The 12,457-nt window shown below is 47.2% G+C and overlaps 6 protein-coding genes across 6 annotated transcripts; 4 read left to right on the top strand and 2 right to left on the bottom strand.

Annotated features, from left to right (window-relative positions):
* Positions 1–62: 62 nt before the first annotated feature.
* On the bottom strand, positions 63–770 carry ColSpa_07028 (uncharacterized protein; the record flags this gene model as incomplete). The annotated part of the gene is made up of 3 exons (XM_049273240.1): positions 63–426; positions 487–582; positions 640–770. 3 exons carry the CDS (start codon positions 768–770, stop codon positions 63–65), a joined length of 591 nt encoding a protein of 196 aa, XP_049129197.1.
* A 418-nt stretch (positions 771–1,188) lies between these two features.
* On the bottom strand, positions 1,189–1,569 carry ColSpa_07027 (uncharacterized protein; the record flags this gene model as incomplete). The annotated part of the gene is made up of 3 exons (XM_049273239.1): positions 1,189–1,230; positions 1,307–1,326; positions 1,386–1,569. The coding sequence occupies 3 exons, from the start codon at positions 1,567–1,569 to the stop codon at positions 1,189–1,191; spliced, it is 246 nt and encodes an 81-aa protein (XP_049129196.1).
* A 2,751-nt stretch (positions 1,570–4,320) lies between these two features.
* Positions 4,321–5,966, top strand: ColSpa_07026 (bifunctional solanapyrone synthase; the record flags this gene model as incomplete). Its single annotated transcript, XM_049273238.1, has 5 exons — positions 4,321–4,465; positions 4,534–4,697; positions 4,850–5,021; positions 5,097–5,409; positions 5,468–5,966. 5 exons carry the CDS (start codon positions 4,321–4,323, stop codon positions 5,964–5,966), a joined length of 1,293 nt encoding a protein of 430 aa, XP_049129195.1.
* A 2,466-nt stretch (positions 5,967–8,432) lies between these two features.
* Positions 8,433–8,768, top strand: ColSpa_07025 (L-amino-acid oxidase; the record flags this gene model as incomplete). Its single annotated transcript, XM_049273237.1, has 1 exon — positions 8,433–8,768. One exon carries the CDS (start codon positions 8,433–8,435, stop codon positions 8,766–8,768), a length of 336 nt encoding a protein of 111 aa, XP_049129194.1.
* Positions 8,769–9,104: 336 nt separating this feature from the next.
* Positions 9,105–9,761, top strand: ColSpa_07024 (L-amino-acid oxidase; the record flags this gene model as incomplete). Its single annotated transcript, XM_049273236.1, has 1 exon — positions 9,105–9,761. One exon carries the CDS (start codon positions 9,105–9,107, stop codon positions 9,759–9,761), a length of 657 nt encoding a protein of 218 aa, XP_049129193.1.
* Positions 9,762–10,628: 867 nt separating this feature from the next.
* ColSpa_07023 (L-pipecolate oxidase) lies at positions 10,629–12,054 on the top strand (the record flags this gene model as incomplete). Its single annotated transcript, XM_049273235.1, has 5 exons — positions 10,629–11,090; positions 11,220–11,447; positions 11,498–11,713; positions 11,770–11,862; positions 11,932–12,054. The coding sequence occupies 5 exons, from the start codon at positions 10,629–10,631 to the stop codon at positions 12,052–12,054; spliced, it is 1,122 nt and encodes a 373-aa protein (XP_049129192.1).
* Positions 12,055–12,457: the final 403 nt, after the last annotated feature.

The following is a 12,457-nucleotide window of genomic DNA, read 5'->3' as shown; positions in this document are numbered from 1 at the left end:
GTGCGCCACAGAACACGTAACGTGATATGAGCAATTTTATCATGATGGAAACTGTATATTGTTTAATCATGCTGGATCGTAACTGTCTTTGTTTGTAATATCGCCTTATCGCTCATGTCGTCTGCACTATCCCTCCCCCCGACGGCGACAATCACTGACGTGAACGCGGGATCTCTTTCTCTCCGGCGATTTGAATTGAATGTACGCATCTCGTTGTCTTCCGGAAACTGCTCGTATTGTTTTCTATGCCGACTCTTGATGGTGTTCGATCGCTGGTTCGCATACGCTGAAGCGTGGTGGTTGTTGTTGTAGCCATACGATGATGGATTTGTCGAGGAACCCATGATTCTCGGTGCAAAGTGCTTGAAGAATTTCCGTAGAGTTGGCATCGAACCACAGATGACAAACAGATTCGCTTCGATGAACCTGTATAATGTCAAGGTTAGATCGACCGCGAAGTAACTCACTCCGTAGTGGGTAACTTACGTCCAAACATTCGCAGGAGCGGCATCCCACGATGGGTCAAGGCTCGTCAATAGAGGAGGGAGATAGGTCAATCGGACAACGGATGTTGCGACGGTTCTGTAAGATATGTAAGCATGTCGGTTACGGCAAAAAGCTCTACAGTCCGTAACTCACACTGAGCCGATCGCGAAGATAAACACGGCGCCGATCTTCTGTGCCATTTTCATACGAAGGTTAAAGATCATGGGCATGGGGAAGACAAACAGCATGACATCAGTAATAATGTTCGATACTGCCGTAGCCATGTAGAGAATTCCAACATCTAAGCATTTTCCTCCCGTAATTGCGAAGTCGAAAGCTTTTCTGACGGGACTGCAATGGAAGAGCATAAGGATAGTGATGCAGCCCGTATAGAGAGACACGACCACAATGCCTACCCATACTGCTATTCGGAACCACTTTTGTGGTGAAAGGTGAAGGTAGAATGTCAAGAGAGACAGTTTCGTAAATCCGTTGCAAAGCATGAATACTGGTGCTGTCACATAAGTGGTCTTGATCAGGTTAGTCTCACGATGGTCTCCAGATGCGAGAAAGACTGACAACAGAATAGCGCTCGAATCTAGACAGCGGCATCTCCCAAGCATGGGCACACATACCACCATCGATTATAGACGCTGAAACAATCAGATCAGCTTCGGTGACTCGCAGTACGCACACTGGGTATCACAAACCAACCAGCATTCCTTGCGTAACCATAGATGCAGCCTGGGTTGCTTCAGATCAGCTAAAGACTCAATGACCAAGAAGCTAACAGCATTTGAACAAAAGCATGAAAACTTACCCATCCGAGCAACATGAACGCTGTAGCACTTGGTAAGCTCAATCTAAAGACATCGTTCAAGCAAAGCTAATTCACATACCATCATCAATCTGTAAACCTTTCGATAGAAATATTTTGGTATAAAACCTCTGGCATAAGGCGATAAAGGCGATAGTCCCGCCAATGCCGAAGATAAGGTAGTGCTCCAAAACCTTCTGCTGCCGAGGATGGTCAAAGTTGACGTCAACGCCCGGTGGCGCGGGAATTATAGACGTCTCAGACATGATGGTAAAGATCGGGCTCGTGAATGATCAAAGCGGTGGATTGAACAACAGAAAAGAAATACTTAAGGGTATATACATTGCCATTTGTCTTCTGATCAGCTTCTCCTTAACTCTCTTGGTGGATGCGTTCGGCTCTCCCGAGCCATAGAAAACCAGGGTTCAAAGCAGAAATTTATTACCCCTCGACAAGATTGCATGCTTGAGGCAGCTTTTACCGCTTATGACGGGATGAACTCTGGATTGATCCGTTATATGGTGTGCATGGATTAATCCGGAACGTTCCAAGAACCCCCGATCCCCCGATACCGAACTGTTCAATGCGACCCGTGTTCCTGGTACCAAATTTGATCTCACGCGTACTCGACCTTCTCCTCATCAAAACGATATCTGTCTCCATGAGTTGTACTGTGCCCAACCCTTGAGCACAAAATACCGGCTTTACTTTGCCCCGGTCATTCAGAAACAAGCGGCTTTCAATTCGTGGAATACGACTTTGAGTCTTTGGTTAGGTGCATAGTGTTTTTTCCCTGGTAGACATCCTATTTGACATTTCTGGTCCGAACCCCCGTTAAGGTTTGGCTATTGGAAGTTGATTTTTCAACTGGGGTGGCTGGTCCGCACTCCCGGTAGTCTTTCGGCGTAAGACGGAGTGGCCACTTGATCAGCCACAAGGAAGAATTTCTTAGAAGACGGGGACCTGGGGGCCAGGAGAGCCCTGTGCCCTTGGCAAAGCAAACCATGGACCCCTCGCCTGGATAGATACAAAGGTTTTCAGGACGCCACATCCTTGAATTAGGCTGCCGTTGATATCTGGGTCTACCGACGTGTCATGCTTGTTCGACACCAGGGTTAGACTGACCTCGGTGATCGGCGGCACTGGTCGCAGCCCATTGCAAAGGCGGACACACATGACTCCGCCTGTTCCGGATCATCTTGAGCCAAAGGCGAAAAAGACATCGATCCCCCAAGCGCGTGCAGCAGGGCAAAACCACGCAGCGGCGAGAAGTTAACCGACTCCTCACACACACATTGTACCTCATGCGACATAATATTCATCTGGACCACCTGAGCGGGGATGTCCCTTAGTGGGACAATGAGCTCGTCAGGATCTTGTTGACCCCTTTTCCATTCCAAACGAGATATGGTAGAGGTGACAGTGTGTATGCTTTGTCACACAAGTCCATGGTACGATTTAAACGCAGTCTATGTAAATTAGGCAGTTTAAGACAGTTGGCGCTATTCGCAACCTCCAAGGATACCTAGGCGAAACACATGACATTTTGTTGACATGACTCGCCCTCATATGTTCTGGATGAATGACTTCAGAAGTGGCCTTTAAAAAATCGGGGGGAGGAGTTCTCAGAATTGGTTATGACAAGAGGAAGAACAGGTAGGATGTAAGAAAGCGCTTGGTTGCCTTTGACTAAACAGGGCATGCCTTCGGTGCGCGAGAAGAACAGACATTGTCTTGCAGTTGGTTCGCCTCGGTGTCATCGTATTGATGATCAGTCGAGCAGTGTCTTATTGATCGGAAGTGTTGGGTAATGTACATGATGAATCAACACTCTTCTCAAAAACTGTCATTAGGTAGATGGGCTTGCATCATATGGTCACAAGCTATCCCAAGTATTGGCGAAATAGGGAATCGACATCGAATTCCAAGCTCATCTGCATTTTAGACCTTAGCTAGTGGAGGAAAAACACTCTATTTAGAAAGCTTGATTTTCGTCTGCACCGTTCTCAGCTACAAACCGGATACGGCTGCCTCAACAATCTCTGGTTGGATGGCGCAAAATCTACTAACGCTAAGAGCGCGACAAGGTCTCACAGTTTGCATGAGCCTTGGCTTTCTAACTGTTTGCGAAATAGGATCGCGGCGAGGTGACCGAGAAACTCTACGTAGTTCAATGGGATAGATATCCTTGGCTACACCAAGCCGGTTCAACATAATTTCCCGTGCTGCGGGTGGTAGAAACTCAAGTTCCACGTCGATAAGGAGTTGGCAAGGTGACTGCATCTGTTAGACAACGTGAACAATAATCTCTTTGCCCGTATCACATAGGTAAACTTGTTCAAGAGGGTCATTTCCACCCGAACTGCGGTCAACCGAAGTACAAGATTTGCGTTAATATTCAGCATTCCATGCGCGACCTGCGGTTTGTGGGAAACCAATTCCCGCTAGTTACATTGGGGCAATTACACCGATACATGCTGATCCTTGGAACATTCCCAAGAACGGTACATTAGTTTGCAGCGAAGGGAGAATGGTCTGAACTCAAAAGTGGGTAAACATCAGCGTGAGAGATTTGAACGTTTACTGCCGATCACAACCACATAGATATCTGCTAGAATACCTCCTAAATATCTTGATCGCTGTTGCCGTCTCACCTTGACTACACGTGCCAAAGTCGGATTTCCCATCAGATCCCCGCCCGGAGCGACAAGGGAGCTCGTGCACACAAAGTCAAACTACTGTGTAGCCATGAAATTCTTCTCAAGCTTGTCGATCTTGGCCTTGGTCCTTTCAAGTGCCTCAACAGTCATTGCAAGGGGCCGCAACCCCCATTGCGTTTGCGTTCGTCAAAATTCTTATTTATTGCTGGTGACAATTGTTGCTAATTTTCTACTAAGTGCTCTGCTTTGGCCAAGGAAAAAGATCTTGAAGGCAAAGTCTTTTCACACGACAATTCCTTCTACGATGAACGGCTCAAGGCCTACTATTCTGCCAATGCTGCCCAGGCCCCCTGGTGTATGGTGCTTCCAGAGACTACTTCAGATGTGTCGAAGATCGCAAAGATTCTTCACAGAAACCAATGCCCCTTCGGAATCCGCAGCGGTGCTCACTCAGCGTTCAAAGGATCCAATGGCGTCAAAGATGGTGTCACTGTTGACTTTGGTACGAAATCCCTATTGACGAACTGACCAGCTTCGAGAAACATTCACCAACCCAATGATTATTTACAGGTTACATTAATGCTACCACATACGATGAAGACACAAAGATAGCATCCATAGGGCCTGGTTCAAACTGGGGTAGGGTCTACACCGCTCTCGACCCTTACGGTGTCGCTGCCGTTGGCGGCAGAGCGTCCGTCGTCGGTGTTGGCGGGTTCACAACTGGTGGCGGCGTAAGTTTATGGAACATCTCCTTTTTTTCGGCCTTCTTTATCCGCCTATTTGCTGCATGATTAGTTAAACTACTCACTTTATGTGAAGTATCCCAGCGCCTCGTTGCCTGCGAGGAGACCCAAACATTCAATCGCTAACTATATCTCAATAGTATTCTTTCCACACTAACTCTGTTGGGTTTGCTTGTGATATGGTAGCTAACTTTGAGGTTGTTCTTCCGGATGGTTCCGTTGTGGATGCAAATGAAAACGAGAATGCGGACCTCTGGAAGGCACTTAAGGGAGGCTCCGGAAACTTTGGTTTCGTTACCAGAATCGATCAGCGTGAGTCTCACTATTCATTTCACCGGGTTAAGAAAAGAATTTCAGATACGCTTGATGCTAAATGTAGACACTCAGGCACGGTTGAAGGAACCCAAATGTGGGGTGGCTTCGTAAGCTACAACCAGAGCGAACGAGATGCGCTTTTCAACGCCTACCTTAACTTTGCCGACAACATGGACAGGGACCCTTACAGTCAGACCATTGTGGCATTGTATTATGACAAGACGGGATTCAGTCTAAGGTCCATCTTGACCAATGTTCAAGCTAAGCCCAATGCTACCGCTTTCAACGAGTTTTACCCTATTCCTAGTATCTCCAATACCCTTCGAGTTGGATCAGTTGCGGAGCTTGTCCCAGAATTTACCGGACCTACTCCTTTGGGGCTCTAGTAAGTAGACTGGTTTGCAGGTTTCTTTCGTAATCAGGGTGCTTATCATTATACTTAGCGCCAATTGGATGGTCGGCCAGACAGCCAATGATTTCCGCATCATGGATTTCATTGACAAGAAGCATAAGGAATACTCTCTTAAGATGGCCGCCGCTGCCCCTGGCTCTGACTTCAACGTTCTTCTTCAGTTCCAACCTGTCACCCAGTCCATCGTCAGCCACAGCCGAGACAACGGCGGTAATTCGCTTGGACTGGAAGATGTTGTTGCCGACGGACCTACCATTATGTGGCTCATTGCCTTGACCGTCGACACCCCCGAGAACCAGGAGATCATTCTTCCTTTAGCCCTCGAATATCGCAACGCTATTGACGAGTATGCAAAGTCGCTTGGGCTCTACAAAGACTGGAAGTATCTCAACTATGCCTGGGGAGATCAGGACCCGATCTCGACTCACGGCGAGGAGACCATTAAGTTCCTTAAGTCCGTTGCTAGGGAGTATGACCCCACCAGCGTTTTTCAAAAACTACGCAAGACCGGCTTCAAGCTTCCCGTTTAAGTCTCAGACTATCAAAGAATGGCTTTCTCATGCTTCTCAACATGCATGTTGATCTCAAAAGCACTCACTGGCGAAGAAGCTTATGTCAACAAAGATGAGTCCAAGACCATGACTATCACATCTCATCGTAACTTTCCTGTTTTCAATTATTTCATAAAACTATCCAACATCAAGACAGTTCATTACCAACAAAAACCAGATTCTTCAATTCTAAACAGCTTGCGAACCTACCTACAGATTCCACGTTTGTATTTTCCCACTAATTATTCAGAAATGTATAATTATCATCGCACTGAGCTATCTTTTCGTTTATTATAGATAACGAGCTGTAAATTTTAAAAGCGGCATGGAGATGTACAGCTCTCTGTTGTGGTCCTTAGTCTGAGCTGGACAGCCTGTTGTTATGATTATGATATACATTTCCACGATTCCTCAATGATCGGCTCGAATGAGGAAACACAGTGTGCACTATATTCCCAAAGCTCTGGGCAGCAGTGTTGTACTGTGCCTGCCCTCAACCTCGATCCCATAGGTTTCTCTACCGACATCTATCAGGTACTTGACTGGGTTGTTTCTTTGTTTTTCTTCATGATATTTTCGCCTTCTGCAAGTTAAACGCATGCCGTCTGTGTTCATAACAAGATGTCTCTGCCGTTAAAAGCGCTTCGGCCTGGCTGGATTCCCTTGATGAGGCCTGCCTTGTGCAAATCTTCAATTAACGAGAAGAGCATTCCGTCACATCCTTTCGCTGCCATTGAATCAACAGTTACCGGCAGGTATTCCGTATGATTTGTAACAGAGGAGAGGTAGGACAGTTGTCCAATAGGTACCACAATTTTTGGAACTCCACTCATAACCGAGATACGACTTATTGAAAAGGCCTTTGGCGTTTGCGGTGCGGTCAGATAAGTGTCTCGAGACGTCTCTTTCTGTGTGGGTGGAACACAGAGAGGCAGACTGCTCGAACTGTGCTGCGGATCTCGGTAGAGAATCTCTTCATTGAACCAGTCCATAAACCATAAACCGGGTATTGTTCATGAGAGCCTCCTCAACGGTTGATGATGAGGTATCGGCAAGCGCCCCCCGTTGCAGCGGAGCAGGATTGACATGTGAGAGCCGCCCGCCTTTTGAAGCCGCACAATCGGCGTAGAATGGATCTCGGACGAGCTTTGCCTGTTCCTTGGCAGATATAATCTCGTAAGTGTTATTGATGAAGGATTACAGAATCGGTTGGTCTAGATTCATTGTAGCCCAGGACTCTGCAACTTCGAACCACGTGGCATTGGCGGAGAGGAACTCGGCAAGGTTCGTGAGAAATTGTTGAAGGATGACATCAAACTCTGGAGTTGCATTCCCTTGGAACCCAATAGTAAGAATTTTGGCCGGGTAGGGCGGTGTGCAGTTTTATCCCATATCATTAACCAAGCTGGCCATATGTTTACGCAGACTGTTAGCAAGGTCAAGTAATCAGTCCTCTCATTGAGTTGTCCCACTATGGTCATTATAAATTATGCGTTGTCTCGTCAATCGATTGATCGAAGTTCCACTGATGTTTGGTACGTCATGTTGAGTCTGGGACTAAGTACATCCTTGGAAGTTTAGGACCTTGATGGTCGGCATTACAGCAGTACATGGCTAATTGCCCGTTAAAGTTCTTGAGTGCTTGCCAATAACTTTGTCAACATTGACATTGGTATTGGGATCTACAATGCATCAATGTCATCCCATATTATGATCAACTTTGCAGATGAATTACCATATCACGTAAAATCTTGTATAAGACGACAGAAGCGCAAAAATCATATACCTCAAAGCTGTCAAGGTTGTTGGTTATTCCGAGCTCGCTCGTAGCTAAGCTTAAGCCGCATCAAAGGCAACAGCCTTGGCAACGATGAATAAATAGAGTGGAGTACACCAACAATGACGTTCATGCAATTTGTGAGGGCCACAGGCCTGTTAACCCCTTTATTCCTCACTCAAAATAAACGCTATTGTCCCTTCCCTTAATCTTCATTCAAGATGGTTGTGTTGACGAGTCCAAGTTGCGCTTTAGTGCTGTTGCTACTTGCCCTTGGACAACGGTCTTTTGGACGAGTGCTGAATCCGGATCACCAGCAACAAAAAAGAACGTTTGGAAACCAGCCGCGCTTACAAGACTTCGACTCCAACGGCGTCTGGTTCGAGCAAATAGCTACTCTCAACGAAAGTTCGGTGTCCAGCAAAAGCACCAATGTCTCAATCGCCATAGTCGGAGCAGGCATTTCTGGTCTTGTCACCGGGTTAATGTTAGACAGCGTGGGCATCCACAATTGGGAGATCATCGAGGCGAGCGACTGTGTGGGCGGCCGATTTCGAACCATTTTCGTCGGTGACACGGACGAATACGCAGAAATGGGCCCGATGAGGCTACCATATAAGGTCACATACAAGAGCGACAACTCAACGCACGAGTAAACAGATCACCGGATGACGTTCCAGTTGGCCGAGCTTCTCAATGAGATGAACAAAAATGAACCCGACCTCAAGATCGATTTCATTCCTTGGATCCAGCATCATCCAAATGAGCTCCTCGCATTGGGAACTAGCAGACATCCCGACGGAAGGGTCCCGACTCGCTCTAAGATTGCGGAAAACCCTAGCCTCGGTGCTGCTCCAGTGATGAGTTCCACGGAGTACAACAACATCAAAAGCAAGATGAACACAATTTTCAAGAATGAGACACTTCTCAGAGAGATTCAGAGTGACGTCTGGAAGGTGCACAAGCGAGTGATGGACGATGGTTACGACAAATGGAGCGAGTAATCCTTCCTTCGTAATCGCTTACACGCTGACACCGATGCCATCTGGACTTCTACAGACTATGACGTCTTCTGGGATGAGATGGTGCACAACTCCAACCTTGGCCTCGATGGCTCTAAGGACTCTCTAGGAGAAAGTGAGTGGAAGTGCGTTGACAAGAGTTTTAACCGCATGTCAGATGCGTTCATCCCTCATGTGTCCAACAGACTCGTTTTAAACAGGAAGGTCCAAAAGCTTGAGTCGGTTCAAGAAAGTGACGGGCGCGCACGCACTCGTCTTTCGTGGTACCCGAGTACAAAGAATAGGAGATTTGAGTCCAAGGAGTATGATTACACCATCATGGCCGTACCATTCACGATGACTCGCTTCATGGACTTGCCTCAATTTTCGTCGGTTCTTAACCGCGCTATCAGCGAGGCCGGTTTGCGCTTCAAGTCGGCTTGCAAGGTTTCACTCTTGTTCTCCGAAAGATTCTGGGAGAAGGGCGAAAGACCTATTTTTGGCGGCTATTCTAAACCGGATGACGAGGCCGTTGGAGCCCTTTACTATCCCGTATACGGCTTGAACGAATCTCGTCCTGGTCTGATCACCCATTATCGAGGAGGAGATTGGAGTGATAGATTTGTCAGCTTCACCGAAGAAGAACATGTAGGTCTGGTGTTGGATGCGATAACCAACCTCCATGGCGAAAATGTACGTGATCTCTATACTGGCGATTACGCACGTCTCTGCTGGCTTGAGGATGAGTATACTGCCCCATCATGGTGCCGACCTGATGTTCAGCAACACAAGCTGTACATCCCCGCTTACCACCGCACGGAGCACAACACCGTTTTCATTGGAGAGCATACAGCTCCAACTCATGCTTGGATTAGTTCTTCGCTGTATTCGTCTGTGAGAGGCTCTGTGCAGTTGTTGTTGGAGCTAGGGTTGGTTGATAAGGCTAAGCAGCTCAACGAGAAATGGATGGGAAGATGGATTCATGGCAAGAATTAAACTAGTTTATTTCAACCAATTTTACTTAATTAGGGTAATTCAATTAGACCCTAAATAATGAACAAATGAATGCGACGATTTGAATTGCCATAATCGTGTCTTTTAGTTATCTGATTGTCCAATATGCCCTCCTCGACAGACACCCACGTTCAGCAAACCTGGCACGTTGATTTGGGTTTGGGTTCTTTCAAATTGCCGAGCCTCTCGGTGACTAGGTCTAGTCTTTTGTTTGTGCACCAGGGTACATCTGACTCGTCTATCATCTGGGCCGGTAAGACTCAGTGGAGCCGATCCTCAGCATGTCATCCCATGTTCAGTAGCGTGCGCAGCCCCAACCGTTCATCTCCACACCTTGATAGGTATTGATAAGCGCTCTCAGAGGCATGTTTCTCCCCGCTTTCAACAACTTGCGACCATTTTATTCTATCTTTGTCTAATCGATTCAGGACTGAGAAGCGTCTGTAAAGTAACGCATCATGTCAGAACCGAAATCGGTCGCTATCGTTGGTGGTGCGTGGATTACCCCGGCTTCCATCATCTTCAAAAGGCTAATCGTCTAGTTAGCGGGCATTTTCGGCTTGTCCATAGCTGTTGCTCTCAGGAAACGCCGTAAGTAATTATCATCAACGTGGACATAAAGTTATACTAAAAAAGATCATTTAGAGTATCGCGTGACGGTGTTTGACAGATACCGCTACGATGAAACCAAATATGCTCCTGATTTAGACGGTACTACGCAGGCTGCTTCCGTCGATCATAACAAGATCGTGAGCCTCCTCGATATGAAATCGACGTTTGGCAAGTAGCTTATGACGTACACAGTTCCGAGCTTCGTATGGAACCAAGCTTCATTACCAGCGCCTCGCAATGGAAAGCCGGGCTGCTTGGGAGAAGATCAATGAGCAACGCCACCAGGAACAAGATGAGAATGACCAGTCAAGTCTCTTCAATGGATGTGGTATGCTCCGCGTTCAACCCACCGCCTATCTTGATCCGCTTGAGCGCGAGACCTTGAGCAACCTTGAGCGAGATTGTCTGAGATACACCCAATTTGTCAAGAGTGACTCTACTGACCGTAAACGTGCTGCTGAGCGTGGTTGGAATGCCAAGCTTCTTGACTTCGAGATTCCACAGGTCTCGCCGGTGCAGACCTATGAAGCTGTGCTTGACTCTCTTGCAGGGTTCACGAAATGCAGTGAGGCGTGCGCCTACTATTACAAGCTGGCCCTCCGTCAAGGTGTCAAATTTTACTTTGGTCCCGAAAAAGGTGCCTTTGATAGTATTATCGAGGAAAACCAGTCAGTACCAGGCCTGAAAAAAGCGGTTGGGGTAAGGACGAAAGACGGATATTCTCACAAAGCCGATATTGTTGTAATTGCTGGTAAGCAGGAACCCAGATTGAAAATTCTTCAGGTTTCGTGATGCTAACAATCCCTAGCTGGGTCATTTTCGACACAGCTTTTGCCTGAATTATCCTATCATCTGGAGTCTTCAGCAGGCAGCGTGATTACCTTCAAAGTTGACAAGAACGATTCGGCTCTTTGGGACAAGTACTCTCCTGAGCGCTTCCCGGTCATTGCTTGGAGAAGCGCCCCACGTAATCCTATCGGAAAAGACACAGGCAGCGTTTATGTCCTCCCTCGAACCGATGATGGCCTCATCAAAATCGGGTTCCGTGGCATCAAGGTACATCGTGCTGTTTTCATATCAATGCGTCAGCTGATCACAGTCCCCAGTTTACCAACTTCAAACCTGCCCCTTCTGAGGCAGACTTCAAGCAAGACGGAAAGTGGTCGATTCCTCTGCCACCCGCGGACTGCCACGTAGTCCCTGAACCAGCCAAGGAAGCCATCAAGAAGTTTGCCTCGATATTCCTTCCAGAGTTCGCTGGCACGGACTTTAATTCGACTAAGCTGTGTTGGTATACTGACTCACTTGATAATTCCTTCGTTGTATGTTGATCTCAGAAACCTCTCCACTCCTTGGCGTTGACATTCGACCCTTGTAGATCGACTATGTGCCCACCTTTGCCGACGAAAGCGTTTTTGTAGCGACAGGAGGTAGCGGTCACGGTGCCAAGTTTCTCCCTGTCCTTGGCGAGGTAGGATCAAAAGCCTAGATCGTCATGGCATTTTGACACTTCTTACAGCATGCAGCCGATATTTTACAGTATGGAGACCAGAGCACCTCTTTTATGCGGCCGCATTGGCGTTGGCGGGAGGGTGCTAAAAGAGGCAACGGCCTTGAAGAGGGGCCCGATGGGCCGAGGAACATTGGAGGAACCAAGGCATAGGCCTAAGACGAGTTTAGAATCACAATTGCTCACGGAATCATTTCTCGTTTGTTCACATGACAAAGACCAGGAATAAGAGCTTCATAGCTTTATATGGACGAAATGACTGGGGCCTGTTTGACTAAAAAACGCCACTCGCAGAATACGAAATACTGTACCCTTCATTGGTGGCATGGAATGGAACCAGTCGTTTCTTTTCTCAGGGAGAAGGTTACTAGACAGATTTGACACCGTCTAGCTATTGCGTTCATTTTTGCATATCAACAAGGTGTGTTGTGCCATCCGATGATCACCCAGATACCTTCACCTATCGGACTTCCTACGTCGACCACTGAAGATGGAAATACGATAGCTTGCATCGTCCGAAACCAGTTTGTTCAACGAGGTATCTAGCCTCTAGTAT

Source organism: Colletotrichum spaethianum (genome assembly GCF_022836535.1).
Source record: "Colletotrichum spaethianum MAFF 239500 DNA, contig17, whole genome shotgun sequence".
In the NCBI taxonomy this organism is placed as follows: Eukaryota; Fungi; Ascomycota; class Sordariomycetes; order Glomerellales; family Glomerellaceae; genus Colletotrichum; species Colletotrichum spaethianum.
The sequence above is the reverse complement of the archived record's forward strand: the minus strand, read 5'-3'. Positions and strand labels throughout refer to the sequence as shown.